The 22,072-nt window shown below is 31.9% G+C and overlaps 1 protein-coding gene across 6 annotated transcripts in view; it reads left to right on the top strand.

Moving 5' to 3' along the window:
* Window positions 1–22,072, top strand: part of LOC116770928 (disheveled-associated activator of morphogenesis 1) — a 64,068-nt gene that overhangs the window by 27,730 nt on the left and 14,266 nt on the right. For 5 of the 6 annotated variants that reach the window (XM_061521044.1, XM_061521041.1, XM_061521045.1 and 2 more), the window contains 2 exons: window positions 6,711–6,863; window positions 15,762–15,890. In XM_061521044.1, coding sequence (XP_061377028.1) covers window positions 6,816–6,863; window positions 15,762–15,890 — 177 coding nt within the window. In that variant the 5' untranslated portion in view covers window positions 6,711–6,815. Of the gene's footprint in view, window positions 1–6,710; window positions 6,864–10,587; window positions 10,757–15,761; window positions 15,891–22,072 lie in introns of those variants that run through there. The other variant, XM_061521043.1, reaches the window with a different exon arrangement.

The following is a 22,072-nucleotide window of genomic DNA, read 5'->3' as shown; positions in this document are numbered from 1 at the left end:
AGAGGTCATGTGTCATACCATTTATGACAAGAATAAGTGGGAATAAAGAATTTTTGTATTACATTTCAAGAGTGTATTGAAGACATATAAGTAATCTCGTTGAATGTATGACTTGTTAAATTATTATTTAAATGGCAAATGACTTGTAAAATTCTATAATATAATCCTTTTTAAAAGTATGTTACGCAATTACGAAAATACATCAATGTTTGCATAATATGTAAACAAACCGGCTCCTCAATGACTAATTATTATATAAGATGATGGGAGTCTGTGTTCACTGATCTTTAACATGGCTTAATGTACATATTTATGTTAAATAATCATTTGTTTCTTCCCCCGACTTCGTCTAAGTCAGTTACAGTATAAGAAATGTGTATCAAACCAGCCGAACTCTGTTAAGCCTAAGAGATGCGGAATAAATATATTTTAGATTTTATAAGTTTTTTTCTTTTTCGGTCGAGCAGGATGAAGATCCTATGTCCGTCTCCTGGTTCTAAGCTATTATTTTACTAACTTTCAGCAAAATCTATCCAGCCGTTATTGAGTTATAAATAGTGTAACTAACGCGAGTTTTTTTTATATATGTGGATTAAATTCAGATGAAAACCTCATCTTATTTAATATACTTAATGTTATAAGTAAAATTATATGTGACCAATAGTTTTTATATTCGGGTTTCGTTTCTGAGCGAGTCAGTTCGATACGTGTACAGAATATTTACATTTGCATAGGGAATATATATATTAAACGCATAGTGCATCAGTAACTCTCAAAGTAAAACGTTAGATAGTTAAATCGTGTACCTCTCGGTCGTGGAAGAGTAATTTTTAACATGCTTCAGTAACTTGCACAAGCGGCACTTAAAATAATTTACTATAAGAAACAAAATAAATATCGCAGTCAGTTGAACGTGTGACGAGAAATGTCAATTAGGTATAATTGGGGTCGGTCATGTAACAATAGACAGATCCGGTAGTTACATATGTCACGTTAGTTCGACCTTATCTGCTTTAATTGACATTTTTTTATATATCGATGTTTATATGCAATGAAATTTTTTTTAGTTCCGAATATTAGAGTTTATTTTATATTATTATATTTTCGTCGGACAAAGTTACTTCACTCCCTCATATGTTTCATCTTAATGTTTTTGTATTTACCATTGTTTCGTATATAAAAGTTATCTCGTCGTTAAGATACATATTTCGTTGCGGACATGTGTTTAGTTATGCCATTAATTTGTTTCTGTAATTTATTTTTTATAACAATCTTAGAATTAAAATGAGGCGTTAACGGGAAGATGGCTAACTGAAATTATATTTTATTTTAATTTGATATATTATTTGATTTAGTCTCCTGTTTGTTATATATGTTTTTTGCATAAAATAATTTTCTTACTGTATTTTTTTTGTTTCAATATATTTATATTTTACTTAAACCATCGTTCAAGTATTTATTGTTTTGCCAACACGCTGCCTCACGTATTGAATTTTTATTCTATAGTATACCTTTTTCCTCATCTCAAGTTTCATTGAATAATTCATACTAACATATTGTTTGAATGCGGGCCATCAATTTACCGAGCGTTTACGTGGTTTCAATACACCTGACAATTGGACCGGATTCGTGGGACACTTTAGTTGCTCGTTCCACTTTGATCGATTTAATTATAAGAAATTTGTTTACGAACGCATTGGATAGTATGCTGAAGTGGAGTGGAGTGAAGTTAAAATAACAGTAGCTCTGGAACAGTAGGTACTTCAGCTCCGGTACTAAAAAATCCATTAAAAAGCGAGCAAGGGTTCCCGTCCTGATACTGTATACGAAAAGAAGGTCTACCGGGGTCCTAAAGCTGATGTTTCACTACATGTGCTGGACCCAGGAATGTGAATAACACTCAAGACATAAATGCCTTTATTTTATGTAAATTTTTGTTTATTAATGTTTGTCTTGGAATTGGAATTTGTCTATAGATCTTGCCTATTTGTATATCGAGTCGACTATTGCGTTGTATTTTTTTTAAATAAAAATTGTCAAGGTAAAATATATATATATTTCTCAAATAGTATTAAGACTTGAAAACACATAATTAAAATGAATATAGTTTCATTCATTTTAATTATATTTAAAAATCATGTAATATTTACTTCAAAACAATCTTACAATTAGTTCCATCGCGTCGTGGTGATAATGACTATGTTGTTACAAATAAATGAGAAAGTTACATATATTAAAAGTGGTTTTCAATTAATCTTGTTATCGTACATTTTAAACGAGCGAAGACACGGGAGAAACTTTGTCATTATAATGTGTTATTGGACATGTCGGTAATTAGTTTTCGTGTTTAGTTATGCAGATGTCGTTGGTGTCAAGGTTTAGATGATCGCTTCATATTGAGTTTGATGTGACTTTGAGACGTAATTTAAATTATTTTGACATTTAATTTATCTAATGACCCGGTCCCCTGCAGCTGATAGGATTCTCTAAAAGAATATTATTATGTGGACTTTTTTTTTCCTTATAAGTTACCAGGAATAATTATATTTTGTTTCTGTGTTATATAGAAGTTTCTATCCATAGTTCATATTATTTTGTATTACTTATATAAGTAGCATTCCTTAAAATAATGATTTAGAAAAATTTTAATTATGATTTAGAAAAGAAAAATATATATCTTAGTGGTGCCATACACATACCACTGATAAGACAAGGTAATAAATTCTCCGATATCTCGTTCTACTAGAGAGTTATAATTAACAAATTAAAATAAAACTATTTTGTATTAAAAAAAAAACGTTCCAAGTCGCGTTAGTGCGCTAGTGAATCCGTGTACAAAATCAATAGATCCGTAAACAGTTTTAATATGTATAATATAATGGTATTCAAACGGAGATGCTACGAATCACTTTCACCTCGTATAACGTACGTGATGTCCATGGCTATGCGCGCTGTGACCCCATGACACACTCGCGGACGACGATCTTTCACGGTCAGATGAAAGTATCGGGCGGTGACGTGCGGACTGCATACACATTACTTGTTGGCCACATTGTTTCATCACGGCTACGGACCCTATGGTCACCATAGAAAGTTATCGATCGATTATTATTGATGGTTATCATTCATTTTTATTGTGCTGTTGTTGTCTGCCTTTGTATCTATACGAATAGTTCGATATGAATACTTAATTAAGATTTTGTTGCTCTTTGGCTGATATTGCATTTGCTTTATTAGAGTAACGTTAAATTATGATATTTCAGCAATAATTATATGCAATACAATTTCTTTCTCCTGTCTCTGTTTGCTGATATCGAAAAATCTTTAAAGATTAGATAGTCCTTATTGTTAAATTAAAAATCTGTATAATTTTTAGAGTATCCAAAAAAAAAAAGCCTATTAAATTTTAATAACGTTCCTGTCCACGAGACTTCAGAATTGTTGTAATAATATAGACATATGAAAATAACTTTATCTAAGTATTAAGTAAAAGGAATATATAAATATATTATTTTCCTATTATATTGTTTCCTGACACTTGTTTAATCGTCACAGTTCTTACTGATGAAGCTGGCTGTGAGAAGACCTCGTCACAGAGATTTGAATTTCAATATGTTTAGGAATATATAGAAATATTAGACTTATATACATTATTATACATTTATTATATAGTTTTAGTTAATTTTTCCAATGAGATATATATTTTTTGTCTTTGGAATATTTATTTCTTTAACTACCTTTATCCTTGAACTTACAGGTGTAGGCTGTAGTCATTGGAGTTGTAATCTCTCGTTCCGATCGAAGCCGACAGCTCGCTAAATGTCGTACGGAAAGTTCAAACGAACAATGGAGATACGACTGTGACGAAATCAATGTTATAGTTATACTTTAATATATACGAGTATAAGACATTAAGGATTTCATAAAATTTACTTTTGACCAAAATTTGCCTCTACTTCTATGTCCGTGATTATCAGCTTCATGCAAAAATACTCCAAAATAATGAGATCTAAGATTTTGGCGAGTTTTATTCATTTAAATGAAACTAATATTTTTCGGACATACTACGCGGATTTTATTATTTTGAAAAACTACATAATCCCGACGTTTCGGTTACTTTTCAGCAGCCGTGATCACGGGCATCTCGTCTGCCGTCTCGTAGTATATCCGAAAAATATTAGTTTCATTTAAATGCTCCAAAATACAACCAATAATTTAAACATTTAACTTATAGATAACGTTGAGATCGTAATGCAATTAAAATTCCAATAGTATATATACAATGACAGGTTCATAGCACGAGCAAGAATCGAATCTGTAATATCCGGAATTTTTATTTCCAGTTTTATTAACAATTAAGCTAACGCGGCATAAATCCTACGGTGTCTTTGAAGTTTTAATATTAGTTTTGCAATTTAACCAAATTTTACATTAAATATGAAACATGTGTCAAGATATCCTCACTGTCTCACAGCGTGTTACGTACGGATCGTTGCTTTAACTCGATCATTGCTGCGGATTCAGTGATACAAGAGGCGTCCTTATCACGTGTTAAATCGTGAATAATTGATCTCACATCTGAATTAATAGCCCATAAAATGGTAATGATTATACATACCATTTGTATGTAATGGTGCTGATGAAGCGAATTTTTCAAATCGATAGTGATTATTATTTTAATTTCGTTTGAGGAAAATTTTAATCACATGTCATACATCTTTATATCGGCATGTTTTGAGCGATTTGATATTCGAAAAGATTGACGGTTTGTAATTTTTTTTTTATAATTTGAAATTTTATTATCTATTTGTTCGTGATTATGTATTTTGTTCATTTCCATGTAATCTGCACTAGATAATAATATATCCTATCCAATGCTAAGTATATTTTAAGAATATAATTTTGTTATCTCGTTAAGATTTGCTTAAGATGTCGTCTCTATCTCCTCAATCGAAGGATAACGCCGTCGTTTCATATATGCCATGTGTTAGGTCTGCTGCTTCCTGTATGAGTTTGTAATTTTTAAGCTAAAGTGGGCGACAATCGAGTGTAAATTATTTACGTAATGTGAAGCTCTATTTTCATTCTTCTGTACATCCGGCGATTCTTGCGATCATCGCCCAAATAGCATATACCTTTCAGATAAAACACAATATTGACCGTTCAAATCCGTGGCAAGAAATCATGATTCATCACGTTTCTAGTATCAAAGAAAATTGTAAGAAAAACCTTGATATTCGATCACGTTCAGTATTAAGGGCTTCATATCTTAACAGTCCTCTGAAAACATTTTGTACCACTGATAAATGTTGATTAAAATAATTGCTCCAACATATCTTCACTGTAAGTCATACCAGTAATGCGTCCTCAAAATGATACTTCGTTAAAAACTCTATAATTCTTTAATAAATTTTTGAAGACATAAAACCCGAAGACAAACCAAAAAGCGCGCAGACAAAACAGATGACAAAAATGAACTAAACAGTAAATGTGGCTGAATTTGTCCGTTAAAGGTGTCAGAAATACACAGTGTACCCACATAACGCCATAAAAATGATAATTAAATATATGTCAGTATGTAAGCCACGGTTATTCGTAGGTCGCGATACTTTTAGACACCACCTAATGGCAATGTACATACGAAATTTATTCAAGTGAAATGTGGGAAGTGCAATTAGTGATAAATGAAATAATCCGATTAATTATAATGACATAATGATATAGAAAGCTATCCAGGAATGTTGTCGATTTTCACTAAATATTTATTTTGTGATATCGAAAATGATTTTTTAATGTATCCCCGATGACTGGCGGTGGATAAAATCACTTGACATTGTTTGTTAGCTGTCAGTGGACTTGTGATCATGTTCTGTGTGATGTTGTATACGCATCAGGTAAAAGTGTGTATGTAGATCACACTGCGTGTATCAATATTGCTTAAGGAATTTGCTTTCTTATATTCTAATTGATTTATTGCGCAAGCTGTCGGCTTAATATAAAAATGGTTTAAAATATAGATACATAGATATATTACGTAATTAGATTCGATCAAGTGTCATCATCATAAAATTTCTCAACACGAAAGATTAGTTTACATTAATATGTAAATTTTTTAATTTGAGTTCAGTCAAATCGATTAAAATTTATTACGCGCGGCCTTGCTACTGTTGAAATTGTTATGAATATAAATTTTTCTGTATTGAACTTTAAACTCTGGATTATGTAAAATCTTTGATATGTATCTGAGCCATCATAACAGCTTGGCTTGAATATTTTAATGTAACAAACAGTCCATGGGCTTTCACCATGGTTTTAAATTGTATGGGTTGATATTTAGTAATAAACTCCTTCTTCATTATTATTATTATTATTTAATTCTCTTGTTAGGTTTATAATATATTGGCTGTTTTCTAGACAACCTCATTATAGAGCAATCATTTAAAATAGTGTCAGGAACGCTTTGAATGATATCTCGATTTTTTTATATCTCAGCCTCATCTTTCGAAATCTGCTGCATTTTTCTATTCAAAGTCTCTCATTAGTTTGTCTCACATTACACATCGGTTAAAGAAAAGTAATTTGGAAAGATATAGTTTTAGTTAATAGAATATTTAGGATTTAGTTCGATGGTATCAATTTCATATCTTCTCTTGCTCTGGGTCTAGTATAAGTCTATGACAATTTTTCATAGCTTTTCTTCTTTAACCCAGGGTCTACCGTCGTGGTCTCGAGGTCTGGAGGCGGCGGAGGCGGCCCGCGTGCGGCTCTTCCGCTGGGCGTGCGGCGAAGCCAACGACGAGCCGCCGCGGAAGAAGATGCCGCACGCTCTCAGGAGAAGGTGGCCCATGTGCCCTTGTCTACAGGTACGTTCATATGCATTCAGTTTTAAATATTACTCGCCTTTAAGGAACCGCTCGCTTTTATAACTGTTATTTCGGTAGTTTTAACTAAGTTAGAATTGTCTTAAATATATTTTAATATTAGATTTTGATAAATTTTTTGTTTGAAAAATATTTTAAACTCTAAAATGTTATAAAAGAATTTTTTTAATACTCAAATAGTATATTAGCGCTCATAAACATATATCCGAGTGAATCTATAACTGCAAAGGTCTTTGTCTAAACATAATAATGTGCGCTTTATTCGTGAAGGGGTCACAGTGTTGACTTTATGGTCTTTAGTCTGAAGGAGACCTGTTCCAAATCCGGTTTAATTCATACAGACGATCGCATTCAAACAGTACAATAATGACATTCAATATTACCTCGATAAAACAATTTAAGATGTCTTTGTTATTATTAAATATTTATTTAATAAAACAATTCCATCTAAACGTCCACTCTACACTCTTGTTCCATAATATATTAGTTAAAATATACACATACATGCACATATCTACATATTAATAACATAATTTTCACAGCAATCATTTATCAAAGCTTTGATCTGATAATTATAAAATAAATTCTAATTAGAGAAACGTATTCTTTTGTCTATAAATAATGTACTGTTTCATATCTTAGCAGTAACCAAATTACTTGAGGTCTATCTGACCTCATTATTTGGCAGGATGTTTTTATCCGTCCGTTCGTTACATCTAACAGCGGAACGTCAAGGACGTGTGATACGAACATCTCTTATGAATTTAAGAAAAAATATTGGGTTTTATATAATATTCAGTTATATTTATAACGTTACATTTAGTATTAACAATTATATATATATATGTATATAGTAAAATACATACGGAAATATTTTTAAAATAGATTCTCACCTTATCCCAAATGTCAATAAATACAGTGTTAACATTGACTCACTTCAGATTTTTTATATATATTTTTTATACTATTATATTTCTTGAATATACCATCTTTTATACTATAATAAGTTGTTTATTATAAATTTATTTATTATACTGTTTAATACATTAATAACTAACGCTCACAAAGCTTCATGGTTCAATGATCACCAACTATTTGTGTCTGCTCCAACCAGCAGTAGTCTAGTTGAAGGTATCATATGTACGGAGATCAGGTGACATGGTATCAGGATATCAGGATACAGATCAGGTAGCGACTGGCGCATCATCACAGGCTTGTGCTGCTTTCACTGCACTTGCTCGTATTTATCACAGGTACACTACAGACAGAAATCGTATGTAGTGTATCGTAATGTAGTGTAGACTATTACTTAGCATATATTCCTATTGTTATGTGAGTTTGTACTCTTTTCCGTTCGTAAATATTGGTCTTAAATTCACTGCACTATTTTGTCGCTTATATTTATATGAAAGACAAATTTCTACTTTCATTAAATTGCAGAGGTCTCTAGTTGTAAGTCACGTTAAAATTACTTGATTAAATTACATGATTGATGTCATGTTCAGCGAATTGTCATTTAAGACATAATAAGTGAAACAACAATACAAGTGAAGTCGCAGGCGTCCTTGTCCTATCAGGCAGGTTTTCTTGCAGGTATCCTAGTCCTTAAATAAAAACGATAGAGAGAATTTTGGACATTCCGTTAAAACCAAAAAGGTATAAAATTATTCTTATTACTATAATTATATGAATTTATTCACAAAAAGCCATTTTATATTGAGATATATTTAAATATGCAAACGATTTACTTCACACAAACAAGTTACTTGATCAAGGTGACTTAGTGGTTTTGTGAAAGACGCTGGGGGAATTATCCATTGTGATCATTATGTTAGTTTGTGAAGCGGAATTTTTTTATCAATATTTAAGACTCAGAATTAATTCACCTTTCATTTCATTGAATACAGTCATATTTTATATATAAAAAAGTGCATAGAACAATTATTTTTTATTTTGTTCAATCAACATTTCACAATCAATCAACATTTCACATACACACACACATACATCAATACGTGAAGATTTGTCAATGTGTGCGTTATCACTGAATGTCAAATATAATGACTTCTATTGTAGTATTGAACTTGAAGTAACCAATTGATTATGGTCGAGTATCGACCGTTAGATGTAAGTGTAGCAAATATACGAAAAGACGAAAAGGAGTGAGTGATTATAGCAAAGTTAAAAATATTATGAGTACCTTTAGCCATGACCCGCTTAATATAGTTAATATATTTTAGAGCAATATTTTTATCTGGTTTTTAACTAATTCGTACGATAATATCAATAAACAATACAATTTTACAAAATATTACGTTTAAAATAAAATATGTAATAAAGATAGGTCAACATTTATACGGAATATAAAAAATGTATATTAAAAACTTACGAAGATAAAAATCGAAAGTAATTTTCAAGGAAACGTTGTTGTGAAGTTGTAATAAAACCACTTTGAATATTACAATATATCGATGATATCCAGAGATGTTTTAATTGAAGCATATTATACGGACGCGAAAAACTGTTACTAACCCAGTTATCTTGAATGATATAAAACAGTTACCTATAAATTGTACGTGTCATAAGCTGACAATGTCATCTATCATTCTAGTATTGAATCATTGGTATTTCTAATATTTATGTTATTGGTCGAGACCAGCGGCCGACTCCCAGCCAGGAAGCGATCTTGGTCTAGTTAATTTCAATCAAAGGAAAATTTGTCTGATTACTTCTACAGCTTCAACTGCAAACATGACGTTATTGCCCTCACTTAATTCATTTATTTAATCGAATTCAATTCAGACGTTTCTTATTAAAGTTTTCATTTTATTAATCATGAATTATTCGATTAAATGTTTGTACAGTCATTAAAATATTAATTAAATTGTTTATGATTAAAGTTTACGTTCGTTTTATTTGATATGTTTGATGGCAGTTATTAAATGCATTCATTTACTTCATATTTTATAAACACGCGAGTACTATAATACAGTCAATTAAGGTTCTATAGAATATGTATGTGTGAATGAGCCATTGTACTTGAGATATTTGGCATTTAGTTAAGGCCATTACGAAATTCTATAAGATTCGAATGCTACCTTTGTCTGTTAGTGAAAAGCTATTGTGAGTACTTCTGCTAAATATTATAACTGGGATGTACACATTTATAGTGCATATACATTTTTAGAAGGTAAATATTTCTGGATTTTTCTCGTCGATTTTATTGATGACAGTTAAATTAGATCGCACGAGATGCTAGTGTGTTCAATGTATCACGCTCACAGCAAAGGAACGTAAATGGTTCATATAAAATAATATTTTTATTTTACTATAATAATGTTATGATATCTTAGTTCTTCGTTAATACACAGTATGAATAAATATAATTCAACTTTTTTTCTCACATATACCACGCACTTTGATTAGTATTTTTTAAACTTTCATCTCCTCTGTCCGTTATCACAGATGCTGTTAAGTGATCGAAAATTCGGTAAAATATAATAATAAAACCGCGTAATACATCCGAAAACCGATAATATTTTTATGATAACATTATTAGAAGTAATATTTACAAAATGCTTAGCGTCCACACCGTGATTCACGTAGTTATCTCGTAAAATGCAAGCAAAGCTCGCAACAGGACTAATTGTGCATCGTATTAGAACGAGACAAGAGGATGCAGCCCACGATGTTATTAATTACAGGCGTACATTATGAGTCCGTCTGTCATGACGCGTGCTACCCTCCGACTGTACACTTATTATAATCATATAAAAATTATGTGCTTATATTAAATAGTGGTAGTGATGTTTTCGAGAAAGAGAAAAAATAAACAGGGACTGTCTTCGAAAAGGAAATGTTCTGGGAAAAATGGAGTGAGTTCATTTAAATTAAGTTTGAGATACCATCCGTCGATGTTTTGAAATAGATTGGGTTTTAAAAATATATATGGTTTACGTTATATTTGGCACTGTTTACAGCTAGGTGTACTAAAAACTGGTTGCTTACCATATAGAATTTATTATGGGTCTTTATATAACCCGAAATATTGAATTTTCTTTTTATACAGAAAGATGATAATAAAAAAAGATCTATTGCCATGATAATTAAATTATTTTTCTAATCTTAACCATGCTGTGAAATTAATTGTGCGCATATTAGCTTATGGTCTAAAAAACATTTATTTATCACATAAGAAAATTGTTGAAGTACAATGAGAGTACAAAAAATAATGCATTTAAATATAATATATTAATAGTATGTAGTGATAACCGGGAATAACATCGTTGAACTGAATAAAATTCAGCTTTATTAATATTGTTTAAGCCTATTTTTAAAGCTTTGAAATGACTCAGCTCTAGCTCTACCTTTAAACTATTTAACAACTAAAATGAGTGTATCGCATGGGTTATTACAGATTGGGTTCTGTGTTAAAAGACACGATAGTTTTAGTTGCACACATCCCAGAGGAAATCTCAGCGAGCTCTTGGATAAAAGCTAACATCTAGCCATTCCAATTGGACTGCCTTTCGCTACTATACTTTTAACATTTATAATGAATACAGTAAATATAAAGTGACATTAGTATTAAAGAATAATATATAATACGGTTTATATAGTCAATAATATGTTAAAGGACACGAGGAAACTGAGCTACAAGATTTTATGTTTTGTCCGAGAGACGAATACTTAAAGAAATTTATATTCATCACAGAAGAATGAATGAGAATAACGTAAATGTCGATAAAATAGTGATTCAGACTCGTTTTAAGACATAAGAAGAAATATTAACATATACATATGTATACACAAGTCTGAGGCGATGAATTCAGTAGTACCTTTTTGTCAACAAATTTCTGTGTAATTGGCCCTTATAAGATTGTCCAAATTAGTCCATCAGACAGTCAAGGACGTTTTTGTTTGGGACATTTTTGAAACAGTGATGTCTTCAGGCCGAGAGGCTTATTAAAGTTTTTGTTATAGAATATGAGAACTCGCTGAGATCGTCCTTTGTAAGGAAATTTGACCTTTCAAGGTTAATATTTTGGTAGTAAATTAAGGTTCGTTTTTAGATAATCTAATTTTAGTTTCTAGCCTTCAAATCGATATATTGATTTAATATTATAGGTTTTTTGCTTACATCTATATAACAATCTTTTTTCTTGAAAATACAAATACCGAATAAAAAAATTAATACGAAATTAAATATAACTAACTTGTGTCAAATAAGTACATTATAAATCCCCATAACGGATCGACTGTGTCATAAATAATACATTGATATTTTTTTTATCTTTGAAAAAAATCTCCTTTTGAAAAAAATCATATTCGGATACTATTTTGATTGAATATTTATAGTTATTTTGTCTAGAGAAATATTTTTTATCACGGACCCAATATGCGCTGAAGATAAGATTAACACGTGTGCGTACATTGGATTGTCAAGTAGGTTGTTGACTCCGGTGCTGTAGGAAATTAAGGTTTTCGTCCGTTACTGTCTCTTTAAGGCATGACGTTATGACGTTAAACAATTTGTGTTGTAGTAAATAAAGCGTGTCGTAAGTTGTGCAGATGAATGAAATTTATTCAGACGTATCAGCCCGGTGAAGTCATCGATGGGAATAACGTTGCCAGTAGACCGCGGGATTGTCGACGTTGTACCTTACTAACGATAATAATGAAGATTTGATTAAAATAATACATTATATGTTTTGTACGAGAATAATATGTATAATTTATATAACTCTCAATGCTTTTACGATATCTATGAATGATATTTACAGTTACCGCGTGTACATATTCAGAAATAAATCTTTTCGGATACTAAGCATTCTTTATTATTTCACTATAAATCTCTCATCTCGTCTGACCGTGATCACGGTCGCTGTAAAGGAAGCGAAACGTTCTGATTTAGAATATAGAATAATTAAAACGCGTTGTATTCTAAAAACTTAGTTTCATTTAATATATAAGTTATTCTATACTGCTACAGTTGTATTTCATTGATTTAAGAGACGGCCGTTTAATGTAAACGCTATAGTATTGAACTTCATTATATTGTGGAGCGTTGTCACAATGAGATGTTTTGTGATATCAATATAAATAATAAAATATTCCATTGTTACTTATTTAAATATTATGTCTTATTGTTCGATTGTGTTTGTTGACAATTATTATTAAATGTTTGCATAGCGTCTAAGACGGTTCCCGGTTTATCTTGAGTTAAGGTCGCGTGTACTGATGGGTGTGCTGATACCTAAATGAGTTTAGTTGGAGACAACAGAGATAAAACACGCCCTTTAGTTTTTAGAGTTATTAGATGAGGTATTAATGGCTCCAAGGCTCACAAAATGTATCTTAGCTATACATAAAACGAACGATAAGCCATGTACGTGCTGATTATATCTCAAAGCGGTGGTTAGTTTAAAATGTTTTTATAAATACATAATATATTAGTGAAAAAAGCCTGTACAACTATGGAGTGTCGATGGAAGTATGGGAACAGCGACGACATGTTTTATTCACTCGAGACTAATTCAACCAACGTCCGATAAAGATAATATATATAAATATATATATTTCCAACACCACTAGGTTTTTATTCAAACCTGAACTCTAAAATGACCAAATAATAATAAGTAATTTCTACTGATTTATCTATAATTTAATTTTATAACAAAAGTGACGTTGACCGCGAGATCTCGTACAAGATGATTTTTTTGTTTTATTATACGTTTTAAGTCTCCAGACGTTTCTCATGCTGGCTCCAGCAGTGTAAGGCGCAGATCTAATTTAGTTATGATTCAGGTATTAAACAACGTATGTATGTTTGTACACACATACGTACTAAACGTTTATACTATAATATTTAAAAACTTGTACCGTTTATCTATGTATAGATATGGAATTCAATATAATAATTTTTATGTATATTTTAATGAAAATATCGTGAATGTATGCTTAAATTTAACAGAGCTGTGTCCAATTCGTATAAATTACGACTTATTACGAACTTTTAAAGAAAAATATGGTAAGTGAGTGTGATAGTGTCGGTGAGAATGCTTTAAACCCTTAATAGTCACTGTCAAGTGAAAGCTGGTAGTGTTAAGGATATAAATTTTAAATTGATACATTGCTTTGATAACATTAAACTCCTTATACGAAGATAAGGCCGATTACACACTGAACCATTTTGTATTATATATAAACATAATTAATTCTGATTTCTCATAATCAAAGTATCAACGATCGAAAACTTTTCAAAATATTGATAACTTTGGTTAATGAGGTCTAAGACTTTCGCGAGTATTCATTAAAATAAAACTAATATCTTTCGGATTACTGCGCTCATTTTATCATTTTAAAAACTACATACTCTCCAGGTTTCGGTTACTTTGCAGCAACAGCGATCACGGGCAGACGAGAACTGAAAAATATTAGTTTCATTTGGTTCCTTTTACTATCAGCAATCTGGTTTAATGTTTTGAGAATAGTATGTAATGTAGTATATTTAAGTATTTAGAAGGACATAAAACATACACGATCATAGGGTAGTAGACTATGTGTTTATACCACGGAATTGGAAAATAAAAGACGTAGCTTTAATATAAAGAATATCATGTTTTAATCAAATGAGAATATTTATTTTTAAATATTTTAATTATTAATGCATGTTGTACAGATTTTTAGACACAGATTTTTTTAAAGATAAAAGATAACTGAGGTATTACTTTAAATTAAATTAAAATACACAAATATTAACACATTGACACGAGCAGGGTTCGAATCTGCAGCCTCCAGTAATTCAATTGGAACGTTGTGTGCGCCAGTGTACAGATTCTAAGTTTGCTTGTTTATTGCTTGCTATATATATATATATATATATATATATATATATATATATATGCTATTTAAATTTTTATTCTAATGATTGCAACCGGGACTAAAACATTCAAATGTAACAATATCTATATCGACTTTTTTTATAAAACAACATCAATGAATTCTACAAATCAACATGAAATACAAAATTAATTCTAAAGTAATATATTTTTTTATTTCTATTCATTTATCATTTCCTTAAACTCGATGTATATAACAGAAACATATTTAAATAAAATAATAATTGATTATAATAACAATTACCAAATCCGTATGACGTTTCGCTACTTCCTATCAAAACAGGACCTGTGACAAACAAATTTATCTTTAAGTTACTTTCCTTAAAAAGTTTTATGTACAAAGAGTATAAAAATAAAATGTATATGCTTTTCCTTGTATTGTTATATATAGCTAGTTGTTGGTTGATGTTAAAAGTTGTTATTTTAGACTTCCCAAGTCGGTGAACCTTAATGTTAATTGTTCATAAAATATTGTCTTGTTTTCGTTTCCGTTTTAGGTAAGGTCAGTACTTGAACTCCTCCGACCTGAGTGTGTACCGGATACTTATAATATTGTTATAAGACACAGATTAATATTTTCGTTTAAAAAAAACCGTTCAAATGTTATATTATTCGTAATTCGATTTTCAAAAAAAACTATTTTTTTAATTTCTTACGAACGGAGGTTTAATTAACAAATCTGAGATTTTTAGAAGATTTAATGCCAGTTACGTCACAGACCTTCATGTTCCTGAACTGCATGATCATATAATTCTGGAACCCATTCTCCAGTGACTTCCGATGAAGATGTCTTCAACTTAGCCCTTATAACCTCTCGTATCTGCTGTTGTAACTTGTTTTGGAAATTTGATGAATACAAAATACTTACATATTTATTATATAACCAAGTTTCCTGACAGTTAGCTATACGTTAATCCTAGGCTAGTCCTCCAAGCTCTAAATCTCCAAACCATATAAATGTTATTATTATGTGGAACAGAATGACGAACCTCCAGAGATCACGTACTGCGTCGTCGGTGGCGAGGGAGGTTTGGCACTACAGGCTGTCACCCCCACACACCCCATGCCACCCCAGGACGAGCTAGACGCCAAGTTTGCTGAACTAGTGGTGAGTCACATTGATATACTTTTACACATGTAATAGCAGTTTGCAACTTTAAACTAACACCGATGGTGTCTTGTATAGGGTTTTCCATTAAGGGCGCTTGATCTTTGAAATGCAAAAAAAAAATACATGTAGGAAAGATATTTGCGAATTTTTTTTTTTATTTGGAAGGTCTATCGACCCCATTATGTATGGAATATGACATCATTCAAATGACCGCCACGGCTTCGGTTGGTGGCGCGCACACGAAAGGTCCAATTTTCGATGACTCTGGCGCACAAATCGGGCTGTATTTGATCGATGGCGTGGCGTATGTTGACTTTGAGGGCATCGGTGGTTTGCGGCTTGTTGGCATAGACCTGCGACTTAAGAAAACCCCACAAGAAAAAGTCCAGCGGGGTCAAATCGCACGATCTCGGTGGCCAGTTCACGTCGCCTCCGCGCGAGATGACCATGTCCAGAAATTGCTCGTGCAGAACTTCCATCGTAGCGTGTGCTGTGTGGCACGTAGCGCCGTCCTGTTGAAACCACATGTTGTCCAGATCCATATTCTCGATTTCAGGCCAAAAGAAATTGGTTATCATCGACCGGTATCGCTCACCATTGACGGTGACGGCCACACCATTATCGTTTTCGAAAAAATACGGACCAATCACGCCTCCGGCCCAAAATCCGCACCAAACAGTCACTTTCTGCGGGTGCATTGCCACTTGGTGAACCTCGTGTGGATTGGTCTCGTCCCAAATACGGCAATTTTGCTTGTTGACATAGCCATTCATCCAAAAATGCGCCTCGTCGCTGAAGATGATTTTTTTGCCAAAATCGGCGTCAACTTCCAACTGCTCTAATGCCCAGTCAGCGAACACACGGCGCTGTCTATGGTCATTAACCTTGAGCTCTTGGGTCAGCTGGATCTTGTACGGGTGCAGGCTCAAGTCACAACGCAAAATTCGCCAAGTTGTCGTCTGCGAAAGGCCGAGTTCCTGTGCGCGACGCGGAATTGACTGCCGCGGGTTTTCGAGGACACTGTCGCGCACAGCGGCGATATTCTCGGCAGATCTCGCGTTACGTTGACGCACGGGAACCGGCTGATTGTTAACTGACCCGGTTGACTCGAATTTGTCCACCAATCGACGGATAGTCGACTCGGCAGGACGATCATCGCGACCGTAAAACGGGCGAAGTGCGCGGAACGTTGCTCGAACTGAAGACCCATTTTCATAAAACAATTTTATGATTTGCACGTGCTGCTCGACACTGTAACCTGCCATGGTGGTTTGGGAGGACGGAATGAATATAACACACTGCATTTGACAGCTGTCACTCAAACAACATGGCCGCAATCAGCTGTCAAAGTTCAAGCGTCCCTATTGGAAAACCCCATATATTATATTCAATATTTAATGAAATGTAACGATCTTACTATCGGTACTCAGGTAGACTATCGGAACTCATACTAAAAATTATAGGAAACGAAAAGTATGGATGTGATATAGTAAATAAAAAATGTACATAATTACGCGTAAGGACAAGTTTCAGTTGCATGTTGATATTTTTATTAATTGCCATATTTGACCTGTCTGTAAATAAAAGGTTCAATAAAGATACTTTTTTTTAATAACATAGTAAAACGATTTTTTAGCATCAAGATGTAATTTTATTATATATACAATTAGATTTTTTATTACGTATTATTCATATATAAATTATAAATACTAAACAGATTTTCATGTAACTTTGATTATACTTAACTCGCTGTAACAATAATTAAAATACAACATAATTTTCTCATCATACAAGTTTTTATTTAAATAATTTCACTTTACTACATTTTAAGTTATCACAAAAATTTCTTATTAAAATAGAAGGTTCTGATAGATTTAACTAGGTACGAATGTTGTTTGAAAATTTCAAAGGCTGCTTTCTCTAGGGATATCTCGTGCTACCTACTCGTAAGTAGACGACGATATTTAGTCACATTTATTAGCAAATAAGAACCTTTCATATTTAGCTCACTCACATTATACATCTTTATTTATAACTGATTAACAATATATTTCAATCAATTACATCCTTTGTGAGGATACTATAAGTCTAGATCTGTGGTTATAACTAAAATAATTAATTAGTTAGGAAACATATACTCTCATATATATCTCGATTAAAATAATTGCAGTACTTATCAATTATTAATGTATTAGTTTTTCGTGATAATTTCGGTTAACAACAAATAAAAAGTATTAATTAATAATATTGTCTCTGAATAGATACTTTGTGTAACATTCAATATTTTTTATACGAAATACGTTTATTTATATATAATGACAGACGGCGAAGGAAAACATCGTGAGGAAGCCTGGGCTTACAATTTCAATTTTTAAGTTTGAAACCGTCAATCCGCCTCGAGCGAGGGTGATGATTAATGCTCTAACCTTTTCTATGTGACAAGAGGCCTTTGCTCAGCATATACAATGCCCTAAACACGAAGTTGACACATGAAACGATTTATTCAAGACAAAAAAATAGTTCCTATTCGTTCTTATATGTGTCGCACAGAAAAACATTCACTTATATAATATGTAATTATATATATTTTTTGCATATTTCCAGTTAATTTATAATTTTTTGCCATAAAGAAATCTATTATAGTTTAAAATAAAAATATCAGGTTATAATTAGATCTAATTGAGTCACCATACTCGGTCTTGCGTTAGTAAAGTTATATACGTGTACATTAACGAGGTGATAATTAATATTATGAGATGTCATACTCGTTAGATTTTTTTTTATATTAAAATTAATTTAATTTATATTTATATTAAATAAATATATATTTAGTAAATGAATTAATGATTTTAAAAGTAGAATACTATATATGTATTTAATATACAACTACACTCACACGACCGCTTCGAGTCATCGTGATGGTTCAAGTTCCAAATCGTCCTAGTATATAAGTAAGAAGTTTCTATCATACAACCGCAGATTATTTAATCTCGTCCTAAGATTAGGTTAACGTGAATGGAAAGGCTACACACCAGCGGTGAAGTTTCACCCACTGAGAACAGGTTTGACGACGCCAAATAAATTGAACCACTAATTGGACATTGGCTTTCCACAGTGTAATGTATACAACGTTTGTTAGGTAGCTAGCTCTGTGAGAACGTCTCGACTCTAAGCTCAGATCATACAGGACATAACTTTATCATTATCTCTCTGGTGTTAAGTCATCTGTTTTGCTAAATCTCTAATCATTTTTATACCTATACAGATGAATTGAATTACATTCATTTAATGTATACAATATAACAAAAAACACACATACACATACACTTTGTTCCGTCTAATCTCTAAAACGACTGCATCGATTTTGAGCGAACATCAGTTGCAGATAGTTTATGTTACGAGATATTTAGGCTGGTTTTAATACATAAATTATATTAATTTTAATATAGTAATAAAAAAATAAATAAATTCGGCGCAGACGCAGTCGCAGCTCCGGCTAGTTTATCACATATTATTTTGACCAACATTACGTAATAGTTTGGATTGGAGATGTGTCAGAACGTTTATCTGATTTAATTGTAACAATCATTACATGATGTGTTATGTAAAAATAATAATTGGAAAGTGTTCTGAAAGCCGTCAGGAGCCGGGCTGGACGAAATGATTTATGGTGATTGTGTAACGCGACTCTCACTGGACGCAGATTAAACATCTATTAACAATAGTTTCGATCGTAGAATTCATTCATCAATTCATTGATGTTAGAATCATTTTTTTTTTTATATAAACGATGCGTTCGGACCTGTATGATTATCTCAAATGTTACATCTATACTATTCTGCTGTATACATTAAAGTATAAAATAAAATTACAATAGGTATGTTACCTTAAAATTCCTGTCATTGAAAAGAAAATAAATTTTTTTAGAAGTTTTTGTTTGAAAATGTCTCAATTATAATACCGTCTACATTGATTGCCTTCTCTAGTTTGAGTAAAATAAATACCTCATGCATTATTCCAGAGGTCGCGGTTCGATTACTGCTCGTCTTAGTGAATTTTTCATTTAGTATATTCTTATTGAATATTAAATCGATAATAAGAACAGTGTCTTAACGTCAAACACATAGTTATACGTGTATTGATGTCGAGGTTGTCTTCTATGCATGACATTTATTTAACACCTCAACAGGGCATTAATTAATCTAACCATGAAGTTAAGGAAAACCGCGTGACAACTATTTGTATCCACCGATTGTAATGCTATCTTTACTGTGAGTTTATATCTAAACGAAACACACACAGTTGCAAGATTTATGCCCATACGTGATGTGTGAATAAAAAACGCGAAACGTTCAGTTTTAAGTTTGATAAACTCGACACGCATGTTAAGGGTAATATGAATATATTAATTTCAGCTGTCATAGTTCATCGTCAATAACTGAAGATAGTCTTAATCACTAAGATATCATCGGAGATGCGACCACGGACTGTATTCTACTTTTATTTGCAAAAAAACAGTAAATATTTAAAACAACTTGTAAAGGAACAAAAGTTTATAATATTGAGAAACTCGTTGAAATGTAATCCAGAGTTCATGAGTTAATCGCGGAGTGGTGACACACAGACATACAAATGGGATTAACACAAACCTCCTCCCATAATAATATTGATGAAATTCTATATATATGATAACGCGCTAACCTCAGCTTGAGGAAATATTGTATGTTAGCAGATATTCCAAGAGGAATATATACGAGGTTATATGTACATATATATATAGGTTATACGAATATATACATTGCGGAAATTTTACTTTCGTAAATACACACTGTAGTTATACAAAGCAAGTTATTTCTTATTTAATTTATGATATTTCTTAACAATTATGTACAGCCTTTAGAATGTATGTCTTGCGTGTCAATACTTTGAGATGAACTCTCAGCTTACTATGTGTTTTTTTTTTTAATATACATGATGTTCACCAGAAGAAAAAAATGCTTAAATTTACCATAACTTTCCATATTCATGTCTAGTGCTATAGCTGCTGTGAGAAACTAAAGGTTAAAATTATCTATTCATTTGTTTTGATTGTCACACTATTTTTCTATTACAAAATTTCATTACCATATATCATTTAAGCCTTTATGGCAATTTGAACTTTATTCCATTATGACAAGTGCTAATGGAGGTTTCTACCTCTCTCCCCGTCATCATCAAGAGCCCCTTTAATAATAATTTCTCCCACATGTTTCGTACACGCTTCAAATTCATCGATGATTTATCAATTTTCTGCTGACGTTGTTGTTAATAATTTGAAAGTTTTACTTTTCCTTGCACAACTGTTTATATATCGTATTCGCTTTAAAAATTAATTTATTTATAACACTAGCTTTTTGCCTGTGACTTTGTTCGCGTGTTATTAGGAATTGGGCTCAACGAGATATGCGTAGAGCGTCTTAAGGCTGACTCGCCTAATTTCTTGCAAAATACGACTGTTACGCTAAGATCTAGCGCTGACTAAATCGAATTCAATAGTACATTATATCCAGTGTCTTATTCTGAAGTGTATGCTATATTCTGTAAAGTTTTGTTGGAAAATGTCTTGCAGGTTTTGCGTGAAACTGCAACGAACAGTCCACAATCCTTATTAATTTTCGTATTGACACTGAAGATAAGTAGGTTTTATTACTATTTACGTATGAGAGAGTGTCTTCAAAATTATTCCAGACCTAATGGATTAAATTAGCTAAGCAAACACACGCACCTCACAAACTCATATAAATATTTACTGTGAAACATTATTTAAAATATTTTAGCTATCGACAAAGTTATTGAACTATTCTTAATACATGTACCATATCACGTTACTTAAGTAAATATTCCTTTTAAATATACTTATGTCTTCACAGCTCTTAGATTTTTAGGGTTCCGTAGCCAAATGGCAAAAAACGGAACCCTTATAGATTTGTCATGTCTGTCTGTCCGGATGTCCGTCCGTCCGTCCGTCTGTCATAGCCATTTATTTCCGAAACTGTCGGGCCTGCATAGATGAAACTTTGTAGGTTGATGTACTCTGGTAACCGCTATTCGAATTTTGAATGAAAATTAATAAAAATTTAAAGGAGGCACTCCGTACATGGAAATGATTCAAAAAATAATTTTTTTTCAGCTAATCTATA

Source organism: Danaus plexippus, chromosome 7 (genome assembly GCF_018135715.1).
Source record: "Danaus plexippus chromosome 7, MEX_DaPlex, whole genome shotgun sequence".
Classification (NCBI taxonomy): domain Eukaryota; kingdom Metazoa; phylum Arthropoda; class Insecta; order Lepidoptera; family Nymphalidae; genus Danaus; species Danaus plexippus.
Note: the sequence above shows the minus strand (reverse complement) of the source record. Positions and strands in the feature narration are given on the sequence as shown.